The sequence below is a fragment of the Mesoplodon densirostris genome, chromosome 2 (genome assembly GCF_025265405.1).
Source record: "Mesoplodon densirostris isolate mMesDen1 chromosome 2, mMesDen1 primary haplotype, whole genome shotgun sequence".
Classification (NCBI taxonomy): domain Eukaryota; kingdom Metazoa; phylum Chordata; class Mammalia; order Artiodactyla; family Ziphiidae; genus Mesoplodon; species Mesoplodon densirostris.
Genome location: NC_082662.1, coordinates 174,701,159 through 174,726,062, shown reverse-complemented (window position 1 = coordinate 174,726,062; position 24,904 = coordinate 174,701,159). Strand labels below are relative to the sequence as shown.

Sequence of the window (24,904 nt, the reverse complement as noted above, 5' to 3'; positions counted from 1 at the left end):
AGTTATACAGAAAGCCATGGGCAAGATCAAGATTTCTGAACTCCAGCACGACTAACATTTGGGGTGGACACTCCTTTGTTTGAAGGGTTGTCCTGTGCATTGTAAGACGCTTCACAGCATCCCTCCCTGGCCTCTACCCACTTAGATGTACCTTCCCCCAAGTTGCGACAAACAAAAATGTCTCCAGACATTGTCAAATGCCCCCTAAGGGGCAAAATCACCCCCAGTTGAGAAGCACTAGGCTAAACCCAGCTTATGTTAATGTGGAGAGGAAAGTCACTGGCAAAATGAGTGTTTCTAATAGCCCAAGGTCCAAAGCCCTGATGAGAGCCCACCTGAGGAAAGAGACCCTCTGCGGCCACCATCCCCTCACGGGAAGAGGGCCTCGGGCGTATCCTTAGCATAATGTGCGTGCTCTCCTTCTGCCTCTGGCCAATCCACTGCTTATGTCTCTTGCGTGGTAGATGGCACCCCAGTCTAAGGACACTAAATTAAGGCAAAATATTTTCCAGCATTACCCCAGATTATTAATGCTCTAAGAGTCTCTAATCAGGTCATGTTGTCTCCTATTTCTCAGCCTGTAAACAAACATTTTTCTGGGGCCTCTATCTGACCAGCATGCTTTTTTCATTCCCTGTTAATCTGCTAAATCGTTCGTGCCTCGGTAAACTGCATTATATCACCTTCTGTAAAACAGATGGAACACATTCCTAAGGTGTCTCTTAAGTGGAAAATTTCCATGCTGCCTACCTTAACTGAGGACCTTAACCCAGGACCTTCTGTGCTTCCTGTTCCAGAAATCGCTGTCAAGCAAGTCCCTGATTCTATACTGCCAACCCTTTGGTCTTAATACACCAATGAAGGAAAGCTCATTAAATCTGCCTTGCCGGTTAAAATTAAATTAAATCCTATCAAGCTTCTTCCCGAACCGCCTAGATTCCCATTATAGCATGAGGCTGAGCAAAATACCACTTCTTTCCCAAAGTAAAAAAATTATAACCCCAACTAAAAGCCCTTACAACACTGTAAAAAAATACTATTTACTATTTGTTATAGGATCATTAATAGGTAGATGTTGTAGTACAACTACCTTCTTTTCCCATTTCCCCCAGCCAGGTCCCATTTGTCATGATGTCAGCTTAAACTATAGTACAGAGGAAGATCTTTGTTTTGCCTTTTCTTCCGTCTTGAAAGCCTATTCTGTTTGCCTTTCAATCCTTTCGTGTATTTACTCACGGGCAAGGAGGAATTCCTTAAACTTACTCACTGCACTTGTACACATAAAAGTTACGCCTGACATGGATCCATTATTTGGGGCACTGTTATGGACTGAATTGTATCCTGCACCCAAAATTCACATGTTGAAACCCTAACCCCCCAGTGTGACTGTACCTGAAGATGGGGCCTTTAAGGAGGTTAATTAGGGTTAAAAGAGGTCATAAGGGCACAGCCCTCTGACAGACTGGTATCCTTCTAAGAGGAAGGGACACCAGAACCGGCTCTCTGTCTTCATGCACAGGGGAAAGGCCAGGTGAGGACACGGCAAGAATGCAGCCATCTGCAAGCCAGGAAGAGGAGTCTCACCAGAAACCTACCCTGATGGCACCTTGATCTTGGGCTTCCAGCTTCCAGGATGGTGAGAAAATAAATTTCTGTTGTTTGAGCCACCCAGTCTGTGGTATTCTGTTATGGCAGCCAAGCAGACTAACACAGGTATGAAATATCTATAGGAGAAGGACATTTGTCCTCTTCTTTAAGAGAAGCCATCCTTAAAGTTCCAAAGCCTACCAGTGTCACAGACGCTTGCTTTCTTGGACGTGGCTGGCTACTGCTGATAACAGATACTAGAATATGCTTTCTTCCCTAAGCCCTCATTATAGCTGACACCCCAGAATCGAAATTAAAGAGGCTTTCTCCTTCCTTAGAAAAGCCTTATCCAGACCCCTGGTACTAACTCTCTATGATTACAAAAGCCCTCTACTCTCTACTGCCATAAAAATAAGAAACGACTCTCAAAGAGCTGACAGACCTCTGGAGATAAAAAGCACCTGAAGTTTCTATAGTTGTTTGCTGGACTCAGTAGCAGCGAGTTGGCCTTCAGGTCGGCATTCGGTGGCAGTGGCTCCTGCACTTTCCTCTTAGGTACCCTTCTCTGTGGTTCACCGACACACCACTGCAGCCCGCCTAAACGCACCAGAACACAACATGTCTCTAATGCCAGACTAATGAAGAATGAAAGCCTACTTTCTTCTGCTGGTCACAGTAACCACCACCCAGTGGCAACTGGCAGAGAAGCCTATCATTGTTTTGACAGTGACAGCACCCTGACACAACCATAAACTGACTTTATGACGGTCCACTTTTGCCAGTCCTGGTCTCTCTCATCTTTTATGTGGACAAGTCCTGCCAGGTGGACTCTGAGGGAAGGCAGGTTTTGAGTTTGCTGTGTGTCCATGACAAGAGAGGGTCCAAGTTCCCTCTCCGTGCCGACGAGGTGGCTACACCTATTAACCGTGACTAGAGCGTGCCCTTCTGCGTTTCACACATCCGCCAAAAGTGAACTCTGATTCTCGCCATGCCTCTGGAGCTGCCTGTGCCTGTGGACTTGTTCATCACCATAGCTGGTAGCAGAAATAACAGAAATCTTTTGCCTCAGCTTAGTAAAATTTCTAATAGTCCTGGTATAAAACGTGTTTCTCAGCAAAACTTCATAATGATCCTATACATGGAAAGTTCTGGATGATGCTGCAGTGTAAGGCAGAGGTCATACCCTTTTCCCTGGCCACAGTGCCATGTATGTTCTCACCCACCAAAGTGGCTCCCTTGGCAAAGATGATGTCTTGTTTTGAGGACAGGATCCAAATTCAAAGAAGCTCTCTTAAACACTGCAGGGTGACTTGAACATCTGGATAACCTCTGAACCCCACTGTCCTGGCCCACTTTTGTTGTCTTCCAAATACCCTCACCATGTACAAAAGACTGCGACAGGGTAAAGGGTTCAAACAGTTAGGAGTGATTGCTACACCCAAAACTGTGGTCAACCAGGTCTAACAATACTGTTTCACTACCGCCATTTGCCAAATCCACAGTGTGAGCAAATCTATCAAGACAAAGAGAACAACAAGCCTCCCTCATCCCTGAGGGCCACTTGTAAGTATTCAAATTTTATCCGAATGAAAAAATATTCCACATGTAAGTAATTTCATGTGTTTTCAGAATGAGTAGAAGCATACTTCAGCTTTTAACTGAAACAGTTAAGACATGTCATCCCTAGATTTAGGATCTCCTTGCCAATAAAGAGAAGACAACATACTTTACAGGTCAGATTTAAAGGAGGCCTGATAACACTTCCACATTCTAACTAGGCTATCATTGTCCATGTCACCCAGAATCAGCTGAAACAGTGGAACATCAAAAGGAAATACTGTAAAATAAACCAACCCATGAACTTTATGAGTATGAGAGGCAACCTATTCCACAAAGCAGCCAAGGTGAGCTTTAAAAACCAGAAATCAGATAGTGCGGTTTCTGATCACATGCAGACTAAACTTCAAATTCACAAAGCTTTACACCAGGCCTGCCTGATTCTCCGACCCCAGCTTGTAGCAGCAATCATTTTCTCCTGTGTTGGGTTATACGCCATGAGGGCTGTGAGCTCAGGGAAGGCACAGCTCTGTGACATGCTATCAGTAAACTCACCCCCTTAATATTTTCAGGGGAGATGTAGCAGATATTTGTAAGGAAAACTAGCCTCACACACAAATCCCTAACTGCGTCATTCGCAAGTAAAAATCCATTCCAGATAGAACCAACTATGTACCAATGGACCGTTTAAGATGAGGGCCTCTGGGCTTGTAAATAAGTACCATAACTCAGCACCAGCACTATTTTATATATTTAATAGTAACTGTCCTAGCGGAAGCTCCTCTGAGATGACGAATGCATGTGTAACGTCTGTGAGGTTTATTCCAGAAAACCTCCAACTTACTTGGGAGTTCGTTCTCTTACTCGCAATAGCCACTTAGCTATATGATTCCAGAAAACAAATACTAACAGTAACTGCAAGGTTGCTGCCACTTACCCTATCCCTTTCTGAGAAATTCTCAAAGCACATGCCCTCCTGAGAGGTTTACTCACGTGGAATCCCGCAGAGGCTCCAACCTTTTCAATACTTATCCCTCCCATCCAACACCCTCGGCACCTCCCCATTCTTGCCATAGCTAACTGACTGCTGATGGATGCCTGACCAGAGGGCAGCACTACCAGGCTGGCCAATGTCCCATGCAGTGACCTGGTATAGATCTAAGTCCCCGGATCCCAAGTATCCTACACTGGAAGGTGGTGAACAGATTCAGTAAAATCCTCACATGAGCTCTGAGGGTGATACAAAAACATGAAAGAATCTAAGACAACCACAAACAAAAGACAGAAGTAAAAGCTGTGCAAGTCTAAATCATGAGTAAGCAGAAGCCAGTCAGTCTTAGTAAAAGCAAACACAGAGTATAACCGAGTCTCCATGTTGACACGGGACTAGAGCAGAAAGAGGCAAGGTGTTTGTTTGCTGAGGTGATGGGACAACCAAGTTCCCTGAGCTGCATTACATCCTATTCAATATATCCCAACCCTCCTTGAGGTCTTCTGAAATGGTCTCCTGTTCTTCACCTCCCCTTGGAGCTTTGCTATAACTCTACATGAACTTGGCATGCTCTGCTGCTCATGACACGACGCTTTTTCATTTCTCCTCCAGATCTGTCTTCCCCAACTCAATAAACGACACACCATCCATCCAGCAGCTCAAGCCAAGTATCTGGGAGGTGTGTTAAAAGACTTTTTATTGTGGATATTTTCAAAGATTGACAAAAAGAATGGTACCTATTACTCAGCTTTAGGGAGTATCAACATCTTATTATGTTTAATCTACTCCACACCATACCCCAGATCAAAGAAGTCAGTTCTAGCTTCTTCTTTTCCCCCTCATCCTTCACAACCAGTTTATAGGAAAGTCTTACCATTATCTCTCAAATTTATCCTGAATCTACCAATTTCTCATTTTCACTAATACCACCTTAATGCAAGCCACCATCATTTCTCAACTAAACTACTCTAACAGCCTCGTAATCAATTGGTCTCCCCTGCTTCCACTTTTGCTCCCTGCTTCAATCTATTCCAAATAGCAGCCAAGATGAACTTTAACAATGAGAAATCACATCAGTGTGGTTTCCTATTGCATTTAGAATAAACTCCGAATTTGCAAAGCCTTCCATCAGGCCTTCTTGCTTCTCTCACCCCATCTTGTAGCCATCTCCATCCTGCCAAACCACACTGGCCTTCTCTACATCCCTTCAAACTCCAAGCCCATCCTGCCATAGGGCGTTTCCATGAGCTGTTGCCCTGGCCTGAGATGCTCTTCACCAGACCTGCACCTCACTGACTGCCTGTCATCTTTCAAACCTCAGCCTAAATGTCACATCCTCCAAAAAGCCTTTCCAGACCACTCAATCTACAGTAGTCACATGATCACTTCCTATCACATCACCATTTGAATTCTCTGTGTAACTATTACCACCATTTGATACTTCTTATCTATCTTAAAAAAAAATTTTTTTTTTAATCTTTCGCCATTAGAGTGTAAGCTGCTGGGCACAGGGATGCTAAGACCCTTCCAGTATATACGTTCATTCTTCTTTCTTAATAAAAAACCCTGACTTTGTTCAGGTGTCAACTCCTCCCCTGTGCGGCCGTGGGCCTCAGGAGAAGCTGACCCTTTTATCCTCCAGCTCCAGGAAATGATGTGATTGACTGATGAAAATCTCATATATCTTGCTAGTGGCTAGTTCAGAAATGAGTTTTTGGCCCAATTTGAGCCAAGGAGATAAAAGAGAAAAGAGTCATGAAAAGCCCCAGCCTTTTTCTCCTGCTGGTCAGGAATGAAGAAACATGTTGCCCCACCACACCTGTGAGAGGAACGAGCTTTAGGATGAAGTCAACATGGTATATGCAGAGTAGACAGAAGGAAAGAACCTGAGTCCTTGGTGACATAGTTGAATTGCCTGATCAACCTAACTGGGAGTACATACCATCTCTGACTTCCTTTTATACGAGCTAATGAATGTCCTTGTTATTTAAGCCAGTTTAGGTTAGATTTTCTATTACTTATAGGTGAAAATACACTACCATATACAGGGACTTTGTCTACCTTGCTCATTGCTATACTCCCAGCAACTAGAATATGGTGGGCACTTAACAAATCTATGTTGAATAAATAAGTGCAAGAGTCTAAAAGAATAACTAATGAAGGGGAAAGAATCCTCAAACAACTATTCTCCATTTAGCCCACTTAGCTATAAAGTCATCAAATCCTTAAGAACAGGCATCTACTTAAGTACTATTAAGTAAGCACAAAAATGTTCTTGACAAAGATTTTAAAATGTTAACCTAACACTGAAATATGTCACCATCATTACAAAAGGAAAATGCTGCTATCAAAAAGCACGCACATGTTTACAAAGACTTACAGGTTCTTGGGGTTCTGTTTCTTCCCATGCTCCCCAACCATCATCTTCCCAGTTTGATTTACCTATTTTGAAAAAGATGAAAAGTGCTTACATGAAATATAGAGCTTAAAATATTTTAAAAACATTTCCTCTAAACATAATAGAATCAACCCCGATATATAATAAATATTATATAAATATAATGTTCATATTAAGGAAGAAAACAATGGTAAACTATACTAGATCAGGATTTTGCTCTATGTAATAATAACCGGGAAACATTTGACCTGAATTTCCAAATCTATGTAAAAGTGTGCAGGTTATTTGGACCTCTGGACCTTAAGATACTGGACATCAAGTTTATTTACATTTAAATCAAACTGCAAACATGACTTTAAAAGAATCTTAAAATGACAAATATTTGTTACTTAAGACATCAGACAAGTTAAATATACACAATGACCAAAAACATGCCTAAAATTCCACACAGATATCTTTAAAAGTGTTTTAATAAGACAAGGTATCAAAGATAAAGAAAACTGAATTTTGAAACCAGATAGGTCTACTATTCACCACCTTTTCCTGATACTCTGTGATTTTCTATATGTGAGAAACTCTCTTGGATTAAAATAAGATGTTCAACCAACACTGCAACAGGGAATTAAAAATCCCAAAATTGATTTGGATAGTATGATCCCTTACAATGCTCGTGTTACTCATTTTTATATAATTATCTTTGAATTTATCTCACATCATACCAGAAGAGAAGGAATAAAACTATAATTTTTAAAGGAACTACTCTGAAACAAACAGTATACTTTATATGTATTACCTCAAATTAAATTAAAAAAAAGTTCCCCCAAAATGTGAAAAGAGCAGGCAGTTGCCTAATTATAAGTTTAGGCCCCAGAATCAGATTACCTAGGTTCACATCCTGGATCCAGCACTTACCAGCTCTGTGACCTGGAGCAAGTTACCCTGTATCTATAAGTTTTAGTTCTCTTACCATAACATCATGGAAAACGACAGTACCTAGTGGGGTTGCTGTGAGCGTTTAAACCAGACAGCACACTGAAGTCCTCAGAGCCTGACACATAATAAGTTCTCAATGCTAGTCATCAGGATTTAGCTATCAAAATACTACGAAATATAAATAAAATACTGTATTTAAACCAATCAGCTTCAAAATTCTGGGGGAAGAATTGACTTAAAAGATGGGACTGAACCTGTTATCTAGGATGCTGACAGTAGGAAGGAAGCAAATAGAACTTCCACTTACCTACGAGGTTTCAAAAGTTGCTAAAGTCAATTACATATTAGATGATAAAAAATGTTACAGTCTGGTACTTGGAATCGTTGCTCAATTAGCTTTGTGGTAATATTCCCATCTTTGGCACTTAAACACCAAATAACTACTTTCTAATGTGCCAAGCACACTGCTAGGCATATATTAAGTCCTAAAATAGTATTAATCATTTAATTAACACTTTACAACTTACAGAAGATTTCCATATACATATCAATTAAACAACTTAACAAATGTTCTGTTAAATAGCATGTGCCAAACCCTGTAGGAGAAACACAGAAAAATACAAACCTATGAACTCCTTTTCTTTAAAGAATTTGTGATCTAGTGTAGGAGAGAAACAAACATGTAACAACCATGGTGAGTGCTGTAATCGAATACTATGGGAACTCAGATGAGGTAGTGAGAGAGATGAAAAAATATAGTGAGGAGTCATCTTCAATTAAGTCTTTAAAAAGTGGCTAGGAACTTTTCAAAGGCAGAGGCAAAAAATGCCATTTTCAGATAGGGGTTAGCACATAACAACTAACATTATTCAGCATTTCTATATGCTTCAATGCTTTATAGACATTAATTCACATAAGCATGACAAGGATCTTTTATCACCCCCTTTTTACAATGAGAAATACAGATGACCTCGTTTACATAACTCTACCAAGATGACAGAGGATTAAGTGGCGGAATGGGGTTTGAACTCAGGTCTGCCTGAATTCCAAAGCCCAAGCTAGCAAGTATTCTGCTATACTTACTCCTACGGCTTATAAAGAAGGATAAGATTAGGAAACAGTGGGGCTTGCAAATAAGGTCAAAAGCAAGATATTTATTATTTTAAAAGGGAAGTATTCCCTTGATATTCAGACCTGTACATTTTTTTTGTAACTTGGGAAGTTACAGTTTGCTCTTCGGCAATCTAATTCCATTAGGCAATCTCTTTATTCTGCTAATTTTTCCACTGCACCAAAAACAACTGTCTTATTGTGGGCTGATGGCAACTAGGCCATCCCATTTATATGCGTCTAGAAAATGCTCCCTCGTAAGAGAAGCAAAGACCTAGTAAAGCTTATCACTCTAAGGTCCACAATTCAATGTTAAAATTGCTATAAAAATATTTATCAAATTACCACAAATCTTTGGGCGACCATGCAGAATTTAAAGTACTTCATAAAGGTCAGCTACTCATTTATTTATTCGTTCATTCACTCATTCATTCATTCAACAAACACAGCACAGCATCTCTTCTGTGTTGGGCCCTGTGCTAGTTAAGTGCTGGAGATACAAAAGCAATTAAGCCTTCAAGGAGCTTAGTTTGTGCACATAACCTTGTTGAATGCTGTACAAAAGAAAACTATGAAAAATGTGTTATTTCTCTTCCATATGGGTATAAAACGTACCTGACTCAATTCACAAACGACTCATAGGATCAACAGAAGACAGCAGGAATTTGAATTTCCAGCCCCTGCAGAGACCCAGTTATCTCCTTACAGCGCAATTCAAAACAATCCAATGGGGAAGAGAAAGACCTTGAGAAATACCTTCTTTTTACAAAATACTTGGGTTCATGACAGTGTACCCATATCTCAATGCCTCTGACTGGGGAATTTCTATTAACAAGACAAAGAAAATTTAATCAGGCATCTCCCACTATCACAGGAATACATTTCCCAAAGAGGTCACAGTACAAACAGGTTAAAGGAAGGTGAAACAGAACTGACTCAGATAGGCTAAAGATATTTCTGAAGGCTGGTCTAGAATTCTATTTATAATCCTGTAAGAAAATGCATTCCAAATTCTAGTCAACTGAAAAATGGGAAACATTAAAAAAAAACAAAAACGGAAATATCTGCACATTTTGGTACTACCCTTGTGGCTATTTCTACTCAGCGCCAGTGCTATAAATTTTGCAGCCTCCTGACTTATGTTGAAAATCATTTGATACTGTTTTGCAGGCTGCTATTTGACAGCTATTATTGTCGACTGTTAAAAAGTGTCAAAATCTCAGCACTTTACCAAGGTTATTTCTTATGCCCTCAAAATATGCAAGCAGATCAAGCACATTCTTTAAAAAAAAAAAAAGTTTAGACTGAAAAAATAGCTGCTGAATGTCTGATAAAGTTGCCGTTCATGTACAGAATTTTATTCAGGCAGTCCTGAATTTTATTCAGTTCTATGAGGGATGGTATTCTTCAATCCACATCATCATCAGTGTATTTTAACTGATCATTGATCAAGGTTGTGGATGATCACAGCAACGTGTCTACCATTTGAGAACTATGCACTGTTTAATGTCAATATGGAACATTGACTGTAAAACCTTAAGATCTATAAATTTCTATGTACTCATGAAGAAATAAAACTAATTTACTTTTTGTTATCCAATTATGATTGTCACTTAGAATAAACATATCAAAATCTCCTATCGGCCAGGGTAATTTGAAAGTGCCAAGCTCTGGTATGACTTAAGAGGTAAGTCAGTTTAACAAAATGCACTATAGCGTATGGACACCAGGACATAACTTTTTTAGGGTGGTCAGGGTCCAATGTAAACATTCCAAAGACCCCACCAATCGCCAAATCACATAGGCATTCGCATTTACCCAGTTCACCTAATGAGCCAAGTGGCAATCACTTCAGTCAAAGGCTAGGCTATAAGTTATGGGGTAATTTTAAGCGTTTTTTCCCCTCCATATATTAAATAAATAAGTAGCAACCATCCAATCTCCAGAAAGCAATTCTTTAAATGACACTGTCATCAACTGCCTGTATCCTTTATTTTGCTGAAGTCCAATTCAGCAACATTGATCAGAATATTAAGAAAATGGCATCCATGTTCATTGTGTTTGTAAAACCAGAGTTACAGTCTCTTCTGCAGATTCCCCTCTCTAGGTAGCCTTAAAATCTCTGCAAGGAAGAGACTAAAATAATGAATTAGGGATGACTGAAGTTTCAGGGTTGACCCCATCCTGAAAACGTGAGGCAGATCATCCACGGATCACGCTCTGAGGAACTCTAGCTTCAAGGATAAATTTCAACGCCAATCTAATAATCTGATCCGAAATCTCCTTTTTTCCTTTGCCTGCCCTCACCCTTGTTTCTATTCTTTCACTTCAGTTAGACTCTTCACTCACTGGTGTGGGCAGTCTTTAGCAGCAGTACAATAAATATGTAATGCAAGCCACACATGCCATTTTAAACTGACTAGTAGCCATAGTTAAAAAGCAGAAACAGGTGAAATTAATTTTAATAATACATTTTATTTAATATGATATAGCCAAAATATTATTTCAATATGTAGTCAATATTAAGTTATTCATAAGATATTTTACACTGTTTTTTTTGATCCTAAGACTTCAAGATCTGACATGTATTTTACACTTAGAGCACATCTCCATTTGGACCAGACATGTTTCGAGTGCTCCACTGCACATGTGGCTCTTGGCTACAGTCTGAGACAGCACAAGTCTAGAACAACTATTAGGTCTCTGATATCAGGTTGCACGGCTTGATACCCAGCTTTACCCGTGAAGAGCCATATGTCCTTGGGCGATTTAATCTCTTCCCTCTCAGCTTCCTCTTTAGCAAAATGGAGTTAATAACTGTATCTATTGATACAGCTACAAGAACAGTGCTTGACACATATACACCCTTAATTGCTGTTAAAATGATTACTCTCCAAATACAGCATTTGAGAATTCTCTATTCCACTCTATTTTAGTTAGTAAGAAAAAAATTAAAAAAACAATTCTTAGCTTTAGTTTTGATTAAGAATAGGAAAAATAGAGCGTTTTTGTTCTAATTCAAGTCTAAGTGGCAGAATTTGACTATGTAAAAAAAGATCCTCTAGAAATACAGTTCAAAATAGTTGGCCTGATATGGATTAATGGATCTTTATATTTCATATACACACACAGATACACAATGTATATTTCAACATTTCAAAACAACACTGTATCATTACTTTAAAAAGATCCTGCATCAATAAAGGAAAACCAACACATTCATTCAATTAAGTATGACTTTCAACCTAATTTTTTGGTAGGCTAGAAAAAAATAATTACAAAGAACACTGAGTCCCCAAATACATTACCATACCATTTTAAAGGCAAAAAAAAGAGAGGGAGAAAAGAACACCTACATTATTTTTAATTCTGTCTGTATTCTATTGTGCAAATATTCTTTTTGCCAATAGTGAATAAAACAGGTTACCCTAAAAACAGCTAAAAACAGCAAATATTGCCTATCGGAGACATCTAAAAATAGATCATGAGAATGCTTCCCTAGTCTTGTTACTTTAGTGCTATGACTCATGTGCCAGATGTTTGCTCCTAAAGCAGTCATTTTACGACTATATTACATCAGGACAGCATCAGCTATAAGCAAAATATTTCAAAGGTTCATGTTTTAACTGGGCTTTACCACCTCATTTCCTGTACAACTTACTGAAAAAAAAAATGGCATTTCCAAGTCCAAGAGACATTTCTGCTTAGTTTTGAATCTGTAACTTTTTTGGGGGGGAGGGGGGAGCAAACCATTCTTGAGGGGTGAGTTTCCTTTAAACTCTATTCTTTTCACATTCTTAACCATTTTTCCTTAAAATTCACAGATAATCAAGGATTGCACTGAGGATTCAATTTAAGTCTTTCAAGAAGTTTGCCAGTTTAGATTATTTTGTTAGTCGACCTCATCTGCTGAAATTACCTTTCACTCTTATTTCATACCACACCTTGAATCATACTTGCTCTCTATATAAATAAAATTCCTAAGCTGATCTCCAACCAACTTACATGATATAGAGAGAAATAAAAACAAGCAAGATGAAGTTACAAGTAACAGTAACAAAAAGCAACTACTTCTTCATTGATTAGTAACTTGAGTTTTCAATCCTTAACTTTTTTTTATACCTATCACTGAAGAGGACTATTTTGAACTGTCTAGAATAATTGGAAACATAAACATAAACTCTTGTTCTTACCCTTATCAAGTTAAATGTTTTGCCTGAATGAATAAAACCAATGACTTTAAAATATATTAGTAAAATGTAACTACAACTCCCTCTGGAAAGAATTTTTTCCCTGAGAAGAGTAGATTATACTAGTATTAAAAAACTGTTCAGGGGCTTCCCTGGTGGCGCAGTGGTTGAAAGTCCGCCTGCCAATGCAGGGAACGCGGGTTCGTGCCCCGGTCTGGGAAGATCCCACATGCCGCGGAGCGGCTGGGCCCGTGAGCCATGGCCACTGAGCCTGCGCATCTGGAGCCTGTGCTCCGCAACAGGAGAGCCACAACAGTGAGAGGCCCACGTACCACAAAAAAAAAAAAAAAAAAAAAAAAAACTGTTCAGTTTCTCACTTGACAAATTATAGTCACTGAAACTTTCAAACCATAGAGAAAACACTATAATTCAATCATCAAAAAATTATAGATGTCTTTTTTAGGGACATTTCCAACGAATGAATTATTCTACCAACAAAAGCTTAAATGAGAAATTCAACTTCTGCTTTCCATAGGTCTATTTAATTTAAAATATACATTATTCTGATTTGCTTCTGAACAGTCTGTCCTCATAAACTGAGTATTTCTTTTTCATTTAACAAGAACTTGAAGCTAGAAAGGAAACTGAATTCTAGAAGTGGGCAATTAATTTGACAGTATTTGCTTTTTCCAATATGAGTATGTCAAGATCAAAAAGTAAATGAGAAACTGAAATCCTTAGACGTTAGGAAAAGGAAAACTTAATCTCCATGGTCTAAGAAAAGATCTTATTAGTGCTGAAGCAAATTCATTTCCGTCCTTCTAAGACAAGAAAAAAACAGAGATAAAGTACTTGTTTCTATAAAGAGCATGAACCTCTAGAACCTATGACTTGTAAATAATTCAGGGGGTGCAACAAATTTTAGTTGGCTCTTCTTGGCCAAGGCACAGAAAGCATCACATAGCAATACAAAGCCAAAAAAAAAAGACTGAAGAACAGAGAAGCTGCTTAATTTCCTATGCCTCAGAATTATTAATCTTTTTCTATTTCTAAGGAAATGGATATGGGAATATAAATTTCAAATTAGCATATTCCTTTCAGCACATAAAAACATGCAGCAATCTAAAATGACAAGTCCATCCCATTTTCAATAAGTAGGAGTTCCTTTCAAAACACCATGATTAAATCAGACTAGGTCTATAAGGTCCCTTCCAGTTCTGGAATTCTAATGACTCCTGTTGTCAAATAAGTGGCCTCCTATATCACAGAAGAAGAATGTTCTGATAATTCACAAAAGGACAGAACTGAAAATATTTTTAAGCAGAAATAGAGTGTATCCTCCTGCTCTGAAGTTTAAAAACTAAACATGCTTCCTTTGCTCAAAAACCTAAGAAATCTTTAGACCTATCTTGACAAAAGCAACAACAAAACAAAACAAAACAAATCTGTAGACTTGAAGGAATTTAATATGCCTTATTCTTTCTACTCATTTTATTTTTCAAAGGAAGTCACTAAAGGCAATAATATATTATGTATATTAGATAGAACTTATATAATTCTTTCCTACCACTGCATAATTATGTGTTATTGATTTATTATCTCCAAAGCAGCAGAAAATGTGAGGGAATGTAAATGAGGATGGAGGTACACAACCACTGCTCACCAAAGCTAATTTCTGCATATTCTAAAACCAATTCAGTATCTTCCTTCCTTCTTCTATTAGAACAGTCTAATATTCAATTATTGTCCCTGTGAGAAAACTTTCCTTATATTTAACCTAAATTCTTGCAATACCAGCTTAATTTTGCTATTACTTGCTGCTTAAAAAAAAATACAGATAAAGTCTGATAATTATCTTAGTATCACACAAGAACCACATTTCATTTATCAGAAGAGCAAAAATCAAAAAAACTGATAACACAGAAAGATGACATGTAAGTGTGTAAATGGGCACTTCTGTTTACCATGGATAGGAATGAACCTGACCAATTTTGAGAGTAGCTGGGCAACTATGATCAACAATTAAAATGTGAATTTCTATTATTCAGCAATTCCAATCCCAGAAATTTACATAGAGAAATATTAGCATCATGGGTAAAAGCATATATAAGGATGCTTACTGGAGCATTTTCTTATAGCAAAAATACTGGAAATAATCTAAATGTTCATTGATAGCGGAATGGTTAACTAAAACCTGGCAGAGTCTTCATTGGAATACTGTACAGACATTAGGAAAAAATGCTATAGAGTTATATATACAGCTTGAAAAGATGTTGACATTAAGTAAACCAAAAAAGTTCCAGAATATACATTTTACAAGAATGAGTCCATGATATAAAATTTAAAATAGATAAATAAAATACCCAAGCAGTATGTGTGTGTTTATTGTCTCAGCAGAAAGTCTGGAAGATTCTCACTAAGGTAGCACCTCCTGTAATGATGGAGGTGTTCTTTATCTGTGCTGTCCAATTAGTTAGCCACTAGGTAGGTATATGTGGCCACTGAAATGTAACTAGTATGACTGAGGAACTGAATTTTTATTTAATTTCTATTAATTTACACTTAAATTTAAATAGCCACATGTGGCTAGTGGCTACTATACTGGACAGCATAATACTAAAGTTTTAACATTTGGAATGTGGGATGTGAGTAGCCAGAAGGTAGCTTATACATCTGATTTTATATACTTAAAAAAAATAAAAAGAGGCAATGTGATCATGGGTAATTCTCTCTCTCCTGACCTGAGATTCCCTCTTCTGAGGAATTTATATGTGAGACTTATGCTCACATGATACAAAGAAAAGTGATCTGTGTTCAAGGGACTGTTTCTGGTTTTCTTTTCAAAGGAGGAATATGGCATGGCAGACACCGTAGAGTTTCAAGGATTCCCTCTCATGAGGAAAGTTCATTTAGGGTCTCAAAAGTCCCAAATGATATTAGCATAGTAGTCACTCAAAAATACTTGCTATCTTATAGTTCCAGCATTGTCACTGTGTAGATCATTAAGTAACATCTGAAGAATACCAAGCTAAGGAAAAGATTATCTCCCCTTTTGGGAGATACTGCAAAGGCCACCCAACTGGTCATTCTATTTCCACTTTCACCCACCATTCCCATTCATTCTATTCTTTGCTGACAAAGGAATATGTTTAAAATATTAACCTGGTTATCCTGTTTCTCGGCTCAAATTCTTTGCATAGGTTGCCGCTGCTATAGCTAGCAAGTTTCAAACTCCATCACCACTGCTACTGCCTTAGTCCTGTCTTTACTTATGAAGGCCCTGCTCTGCCTACAGCAGAGATTCCCAGTAAACTGCAAATGGGTTACAGGTGAGCCAAGATATTGATCCTCTCAGCTCTAAGGACAGCCAAGTAGGGCCTGGGACTACTGGAACCTCTAAGCAGCTCACCTCCCACCATGAACAGCTTTGTTTTACATTTTATGACCCATTTCTTTACTACCATACTAAGTTATATATTTTTATTATGTTAAAAATACATAACATAAAAATTATCATCATAACCATTTTTAAGTGTACAGTTCAGTAATGTTAAGTATATTCATAGTTATAATACAGACCTCTAGAACTTTTCCATCTTGCAAATCTGAGACTGTAAAACCCATTAAACAACACCCCTTTTCACCCTCTCCCTAGTTCCTAGTAACCACCATTCTACTTCCTGTTTCTGTGAATTTAACTACTTTAGATAACTCATATAAAGGGAACCATGCATTTATGTTTTTTGACTGGCGAATATTTCACATATCGTAACGTCCTCAAGGTCATTCGTGTTGTAGCATGTGATATGATTTCCTTCTTTTTAATGGCTGAATAATTTTCCATTGCATGTAAATACCCCATTCCATTCATCCATCGATGCGCATTTGGGTTGCTTCAACTCTTTGTCTTTTATGAATGTCCCTCTATGATCATGGGTGTGCAAATATCTCTTCTAGACACTATTTTCAATTCTTTTGGATATATACCCATAAATGGGATGGCTCATATAGTAATTCTATTTTTTTATTTTTGGAGGAAACTCCATACTGTTTTCCATAGCAGTTGTACCATTTTACAATCCTACCAACAGTGTACAGAGTTCCAATTTCTCCATATCCTTGCCAACACTTGTTATTTTTTGTTGTTTTTGCTTGTTTGTTTTGTTTTTGTTTAATAGTAGCCAAGCTGGCAATTCTCATGATTAGTGATATTGAGTATCTTTTCATATGCTTACTGGCCATTTCTATAACATCTTTGGAAAAATGTCTATTCCAGTCTTTTGCTCAGTTTTTACTTGAGTTATTTATTGTTGTTGGGCTGTAGGAGTTCTTTGTATTGATATACTGTGGATACTAATCCTTTATCAGATATATGATTTGCAAATATTTTCTCCCATTCTGTAGGCTGTCTTTTCACTTTGTTGACTGCAGCCTTTGATTCACAAAAGTCTTAAAGTTTGATATAGTCTCATTTGTCTATTTTTGCTTTTGTTGCCTGTGCTTTTGGTGTTATATCCAAAAACTCACTGCCAAGTCCAACGTCATGAAGTTTTCTCCCTATGTTTTCTTCTAACAGTTTTATAGTTTTAGGTCTTATATTTAGGTCTTTAGTCCATTTTTTGTTAATTTTTTAATGTGGTGTAAGATAATGGTCCAAATTCATTCTTTTGTATTTGGATATGCAGTTTTCCCAACACGATTTGTTGAAGAGACTGTCCTTTCCCCATTGAGTGGTCTTGACACCTTGTCAAAAATCATCTGATCATATACACAAGGGCTTATTTCTGAGCTCTCTATTCCATTATCCTAGTTGTCTGTCTTTATGCCAGTACCACACACTTTTGATTACTGTAGCTTTGCAATAGGTTTTGAAATTAGGAAGTAGAAGTACTCCAACTTTTTCCTCCTTCTTCAAAATTGTTTTCACTATTCAGGGCCTAGGTCTCACTTTTTATGCATGCTATGATGAAAAAAAAAGACTGGGAAGGACAGAATGTCCTACAGAATGTTTTCAAACTTTTTGATTATATACACCCCAAAAGAGTTTTTCAATAATATGTATCCCTTGCACAAAAAATGTAATTTCTGATATATTAAACATGGATGTTTCAATATAGATTTATATCATCCTTTTAAATTTATTCAGTGGATTCTAAATACTACTGGGAAATACTACCCACAAACACCCATTTAAAAAATATGATTATCTTCTCTAAGACTAATTTTATAAGTCCTTTTTTCTCCTTGAATTCTTATTTCCATTCACTTCCTCCACAGAATGCTATTCTAATATAATACAGATATGTATCATCAGTCTAAAAATTTCTCTGCAAAAACAGATAAGAACTGAGAAAAAGCAGTTTTCTTGGGATCAAAGGCTCTAAGTATTAAAAGTTTTTTTACTTGACTTATTGCAATTATTATTAGAAGCAGATAACTGAGAAAAACAACATACATTATCACAAATGTTGACAAATAATTATTAAACATAAATAGCAAAAATTATTTGGAAGTCTCTTGTTGATGGATGGGGGAGTTTACGGTGCCTTAAAGGGGAGGTTTTTTTAAATGCCTTGGAAGCAACTTACTATAATAATATTTGAAATGTGTGAGAGGTGAGCCTTTGTTTAGTAAACAGGAGAAGGTAGGGTGGGAAAGTAGGCACTTATATAGGTGCATCTGGAAGCTGACCTACTTAAAACTATCTGTTCCCAAGTAAACTTTAGCAAATTTCCCTGTAATCCCTAAGGTAGTCTTACTTCCTTGCTACTGCGTAAAATCTAAACTCCTCTGCCAATCTCTCCAGCTTTATCCCACCATACCTCACTCTTCCACCAGAATTTACTATCTGCATCTTTCTGAACCCCGTGCTGTTTCACATCCCTTGCCTGACCATTTTCTCTCCACCTGATGGACCTCTATTAAACTACTAAGACATGGTGAAAATATCAGTTCCTCTGTGAAGACTTTCCTAAGTCCCCTAAACAGTGTGAACCAACACTCCTTCATTCTCTAACTATCATGTGTCAAATTATAGCATAACACCTCTAACGCTCATTTACTGGCTGAATGTTCCTTGAGGAGAGGGACCTATTTTATTTACCTTTAAGACTACTTTGTACACAGTAGGTGCTCAATAAATATTAGCTGAATAAAGGAATTAGACTGTTCATGTGTCAGTTTTGTCATCGACAAAAATTTATATCTAAGATCCTCTTCCAATTTTAAATAGCTAATGAAATCCAATACCTCTATAAATTTTCTGAAATTCCTATAAATATTCTACTTTCAGATTACTTTTCTCTCCCCACTATGGTCACAAACAAAAGAAAGCATTTTCACTCAATATAAAAAAGTGGGTACTTTACACCATTTATAATATCCCAAAGTGATTCCATGATTTTAGGTTATCCTAAAAAGCATACTTTTCTCAGTGATTGGACAAAAACGTGACTTTAACTGATGACTCCAAGGTAATTCTCTGTATGCTTTACCTTCTTCTATCTTTCTGATAAAAGAGGCAAGAGGGAAAGCTGCTCTACCTTATTAGTATGGCAAGAGAAAATTATTTTACTGTTAGGTAAATTAATAGATCCAGAATATTATACTTAAATTACCTCCAAATATTTTGATTCTCCCTCTCTGTATGTCTTGCTTTCCTTCCTTCCTTCTCTCCTTTCTTTCACCTAATTCAATGATAAATATCAGATGGCTCTGGTATAGAAATCCAATCTCCCTGGAAATTATGTCACTGTAGGCCAGGTGGGGACACATACTATTGCCCATCTCCAAAATTTCAAAGTATGAGACCAAATTTTATGTCTAAATAGATAGCACTAGATTGAGTAGAACCAATTATAAATATTTATCACTAATGTAAACACTAGGAAATAGTAGGGTTCAAGACCTCTTTTAAAGCAATAGAAGATAGTCTAATTTTATAATTGATGATACAAAGTAACGTAAAGTCATACTGTTATTCTCTGACAATTCAAATATAGAAGAGTAGTATTGAGATCTGGGTGCCCAGGTACTAGGTATCACTATGTCAATGGCAGCTATCCATATTAAAATTAAAAAATTATTAAACTAATAGATGTCTTCAAAATTATCAGTTGCCTTATATATCCTCTAGAGATGAGCTAGTATAAGAAACTAAAACTATATAAGCTAAATAAAATGATCTCATGATTTCTACTTCCCAATAAAGTAATCATTTACAACACTAATAAATAAAGTGAAGAAAAGCAAAGCCAAACACCACCATAACTTCATTTTTACTCTAAATTTTCACCCTCACAAAAGTTTAGGTTCAGGTTTTCTTAATGATGAGCTCTTTACAAAGCCTGATGTTTTGTAAAAGATGGCCTGGAGTGATTACTGAAATCTGTAGTCCCAGTCATTTCAAGAATTCCAAATAAACCATCTACAAGAGGACAAGCTTTTTTGCTGATTTTCATTTCTGAATTATAGCACCATTCTAACTGTAAAATACAGATTTGGCAAAGGGGCTCACCGGTTAAGAGGTTCTTTCTCCATTTTTTTTCTACTTGAATCGCTGGTAGCCACAATAATACCAACACACATATGCCTAAGAATTTTATTTAAAAGGGTAGTAAATTAAATCATATTTGCAAACCCATAGGCATATTATAAATTAATCTAGATGTTTGGGGTATGATTATATTCCCAAATGCCTGGATCAAGTTCATAGCCTAAGGCTACCCTTCATTGTGTGACCTTGGACAAGTATTCAATCTGTTGGTACCTAAATTTTAGAATTTATAAATGTACCATACAATGTGGTAGCCACTAGCCATATCTGACTATTTAAATTTAAATTAATTAAAATTAACTAAAATTAAAAATTCAGTTCCTCAGTAGCGCTTGCCACATTTCAACAGCTAGTTCTGGCTAGAGACTACCATACTGGACAGTATAGACTTGGTGACGAAAAATAAACAAGATGAAATGATTTCGAGTAACAAATGAGAACAAGGGAGTAGGGGTGACTGTTTTAGATTAGACGGTCGGAAAAGGCCTCCCTGAGATGTTGAGACTTGAACAAGATGCACTGAGCACGCAAGGATCTGCACAGAATATCCAACGCAGGGACAAGGGCAAGGGCAAAGGCCTCAGACACGAATGGGTTTGACTGGTTTAACAACCAAAAAGTGTGTATGAAGCATAAGAAATGAGGGGAGAAGAGTATGAGGTGCAAGAAGTGGCAGGAAGCAGGGCCTCAAGGGCCTTGTAAGCCATTTGAAAACTTTGGATTTTATATTAAGTGCAATTGAAAGACACAGAGGGTTACAGAGAGAGGACTGTTATGATTATGTGTTATGATTATGTTATGTCTTTAAAAGTTCACTCTGACTGCTTCTGGGAACTAACTATAAGAAACCATTAAAATGTCTACAAATAATAAATGCTGGAGAGGGTGTGGAGAAAAAGAAACCCTCCTACACTGTTGGTGGGAATGTTAAATTGGTGCAGCCACTATGGAAAACAGTATGGAGGTTCCTCAAAAAACTAAACATAGAGTTGCCATATGATCCAGCAATCCCACTTCTGGGCATTTACCCAGACAAAACTATAATTTGAAAAGATACACGCATCCCTATGCTCATAGCAGCACTACCTACAACAGCCAAGACATGGAAACAATCTAAATGTCCACTGACAAATGAATGGATAAAGAGGATGTGCTATGTATTTATATATACAATGGAATATTACTCAGCCATTAAAAAGAATGAAATAATGCCATTTGCAGCAACATGGATGGGCCTAGAAATTATCATACTAAGTGAAGTAAGTCAGAAAGAGAAGGACAAATACCACATGATATCACTTATATGTGGAATCTAAAATATGACACAAATGAACATATCCACAAAACAAAAACAGACTTATAGACATAGAGAACAGACTTGTGGTTGCCATGGGGGGCAGTGGGGAAGGAAAGGACTGGGAGTTAGGGATTAGTAGATGCAAACTATTATATATAGAAAAAAAAGAAAAAAAGAAAGAAAGAAAAGAAACCAAGAGTAGAAGCAGGAAGATCTGTTAAAAGACTACTGCCATTGCCCAGGTGAGAGAAGATGGTGGCCTGGACCAGGGGAGTGGGAATGGGATAGAGAAAATGTGTCCATGCTCTACATCCCCTGTCTACAGTACTGTGTTCACCATCCTTCACCACCTGGCTCCTTGAAATAGGCAACTTCACTTTTTAACGCCTCAATACCTGGTAAATATGCTTTCTGTCCCCAACCCTTCCACTGAAGCTGTCCTAAGGTCCCAGTCATGTTCACCTTCTTATCCTAGCTGACCTTTGCTGCATTTGCAACTGCTGACCACTCTTCCCTTCATCAAATCCTCTCTCAATTCTGGGGCATTACTCTCACCTGGGTTTCTTCTCTTTCTGTTACTCTTTCTCAGTCTTCTTCCCATTAATCTCTATTTGACTCTTAAACTTCAGTGCTCCTCTACGGTTACATCTTCAGTCCTGCATTCGTTTCACTACACTCATAACCCTTGAGACTGACTGACACGTTTTGCTGGTAACTCCCAAATTAATGCCTCTGGCCCAGGGATACTTATTAAGTTTTAGACCTGTTCTACTGGACTCACTGCATACATTTAAAATTGGACAAACTGCAAACATTTAAGATGAAAAAGGTCCAAAACCTATTTCCTTCATTCCCCTTCATTAGAAACCCTTGCCCGAGCCAAAAGCCAAAGGCATCCTCCACTCCCTCTCCCTCACCAGCTACAACCCCTAGCACGAGATCTTCATTAGGTCCTGTAGTCTCTACCTCCTTTATATCTTTCTAATCTAGCGCCTGCTCTCAAGTCCAGCTGAAGCTACTTTAGTTCAAGCTCGCATCACTTTTGCATGGATTATTGGAATAGCCTCCCAACCAATTTCCCGGCTTCCTGTCTCTCCTCCACACTGCTGTCAAAGCACAAAACAGGTATTCAAAAACTTTGCTGATTACATTAAGTACAATCTGACCACGTCATTCCTCTGCTTAATGTCTTTCAGGTGCATCCCACTCCTTTCAGAAGGCTTGGGATCAAGCTCCTTATTACCTTTACAGCTCACCCCCCCAACCCCTTCCCTCATATTCTCCTCTTCAGCCATTCAGCCTTTCTTAGCTCTCTAAATATCATGCCATTTCAGGCCTCCCTTCCTCTGCATATGTTATTACCTCTCCCTTATTCATCTAACTACTACTTCAAAGGTAGGCCTAAGTACCTCCAATTCAAGGAAGTATCCCCTAGTGCCATATATATATAATCACGCTATATTGAGATATATATAAATTAACAAGGGGTTAATTTATTTGTCCCAGCAAATTATAAGCTCTTAGATGGCAGAGACCACCAACCTTATTTGATTTGCAGCACTACTGACTGGCACAGAGTAAATATTCATAAGTAGGTTTGATTTGATATCTTCTAAATTTTAAAAAACGGGAGGAGCTTAGTTAGTGGGCCTTTCCTCACCATTCCAGTATAGCACAAAGTAAAAGCACTATACTACAAAGCCAAATGTGCTTTGGACATATGGCTTTGTAGTCGAGTGGAAATACGAAGAAATCAAACACAAAAAACACACCGTTTCAATAGGAGAAATGTAGGAAATTCTGAGGAACTATGCAGTAGCCAATAAACCAGACTTGGGATTTTATACTACGTGGGCAAGTCACACTGTTTGATGATAATAACAGGCGGACGGTTTCTCATCTCAATAAAGCCAATTAACTTTTCACGGCCATGTTACTGTAACTTCAGTTCCTGATGCGGATTCTCACTCCCTGACAGGTTATTTTCCTTAGTTGAGAGCCGCCTACTCGCCACCTTAGGAGTCTCTCACTTGTCAATCACTTATTCTCTAAATCTGAATGGGAGGAAAGGGGATGGAAGAAGGGAGAGTGTGGGCGATGATAAACTCTTTCGGGAGGGGAGGTAGCAGAAGGCCACAGTGCCAGGCATAGAGGAGCGTAGGGGTTGAGGAAAAACGAGGCTAGAGCGCTGACAGCTGGCAAGGAATGGGGAGGAGGATGCGATCGCGGGGTGGGCAGAGTATAACAGTGGACCCCGGGCTGGAGGGAGGGGAGATGGAGGAGAGGCAAGTAGCAGTTGGAGGTGGGGAAGTGGGATAGGCAGAGACCAGATGAAGCAAGACGCGGTGTTTGGCCAGAGGGCGGAGTGGCTTAGGCGAGAGGAAGACAGCAACGACGCAGCCAGGGCGGGCGGAGGCGGCTTCAGGACGAGGAGGGCAAGGGATTCGCGCGGAGAGAAGAGGGGAGGCGCGGGGGCAACTAGGAGCCGCGGGGTAGAAGGGGCGGAGCGGGTGGGAGGCCCGACGCCGCCGAGCAGGTCCCGCGGGCGGAGGCGGGGAAGGGAGCGGTGAGGCGGGGGCACTTACTGGGGTCCCTCCTCACGGTGCAGCTGGGGTTCTCCTCCCGCAGACGAGGGAAAAGGAAGTCCCGGGCGGCCTGGAGGTCCTGGAAGGTGCAGAACTGGACAATGGAGCAGGCCATGGCTCCGGGGAACCCTGTTCGGGCACTCACCTTACCTCACCACGCCCTGCCCCCCGCCACCCCGCCGCTGCTACAGCCGCCACCGCGGAGCCTGAAGAGCTTTCGCCACGCACGGACGGGGAAACAAAACCGGAAGCTGTCAGCACCCTCCGGTCCGCCGCCCGGGGCACTGCGCATGCGCGGGACGGCCCAGCTGCCCAGGCTGCCGCGGCCCGGGTCACGTGACCAGCGGCGGCCAGCAGGGTGTCTAACGTCGAAGCGGAGGCTGGGAGCCGGCTTTAGTCACAGTTCTGCGCTTGCACCCGGGATTGATCCCTTTTATTCATTCTGGCTGTTAGCCAGAGATGATCTAATTGGACGTTGTCCGCGCCGGCCTTTGAGTCATTTAACCAAGCTTCTTGATGTCCTACTATTGGCATGATCTTGATATTTCAGAGAATAATCCCTGTTAAGCTACTGGCAGGCCAGTGGGGGACAGTATCATGCAAGTATCTGAATCTGAAAAGATTAATTTCCCTTCTAGAAATCAGCCCCCTCAAGCCTAGCTTTAAATGCTCCCCCTGTAAATCCTCTTTTCATTCCTGTG

At 39.0% G+C, this 24,904-nt stretch overlaps 1 protein-coding gene across 2 annotated transcripts in view; it reads right to left on the bottom strand.

Annotated features, from left to right (window-relative positions):
* RAB3GAP2 (RAB3 GTPase activating non-catalytic protein subunit 2) overlaps positions 1-24,452 on the bottom strand; it is a 99,948-nt gene extending 75,496 nt beyond the window's left edge. For both annotated transcript variants that reach the window (XR_009531241.1, XM_060091424.1), the window contains exons 1-2: positions 24,204-24,452; positions 6,516-6,577 (exon numbers count right to left, since the gene is read on the bottom strand). Coding sequence is in view for 1 of the 2 variants with exons in the window: in XM_060091424.1 (XP_059947407.1) it covers positions 6,516-6,577; positions 24,204-24,318 (177 nt within the window). In the remaining variant the exon portion in view is untranslated. The remainder of the gene's footprint in view (positions 1-6,515; positions 6,578-24,203) is intronic.
* Positions 24,453-24,904: the final 452 nt, after the last annotated feature.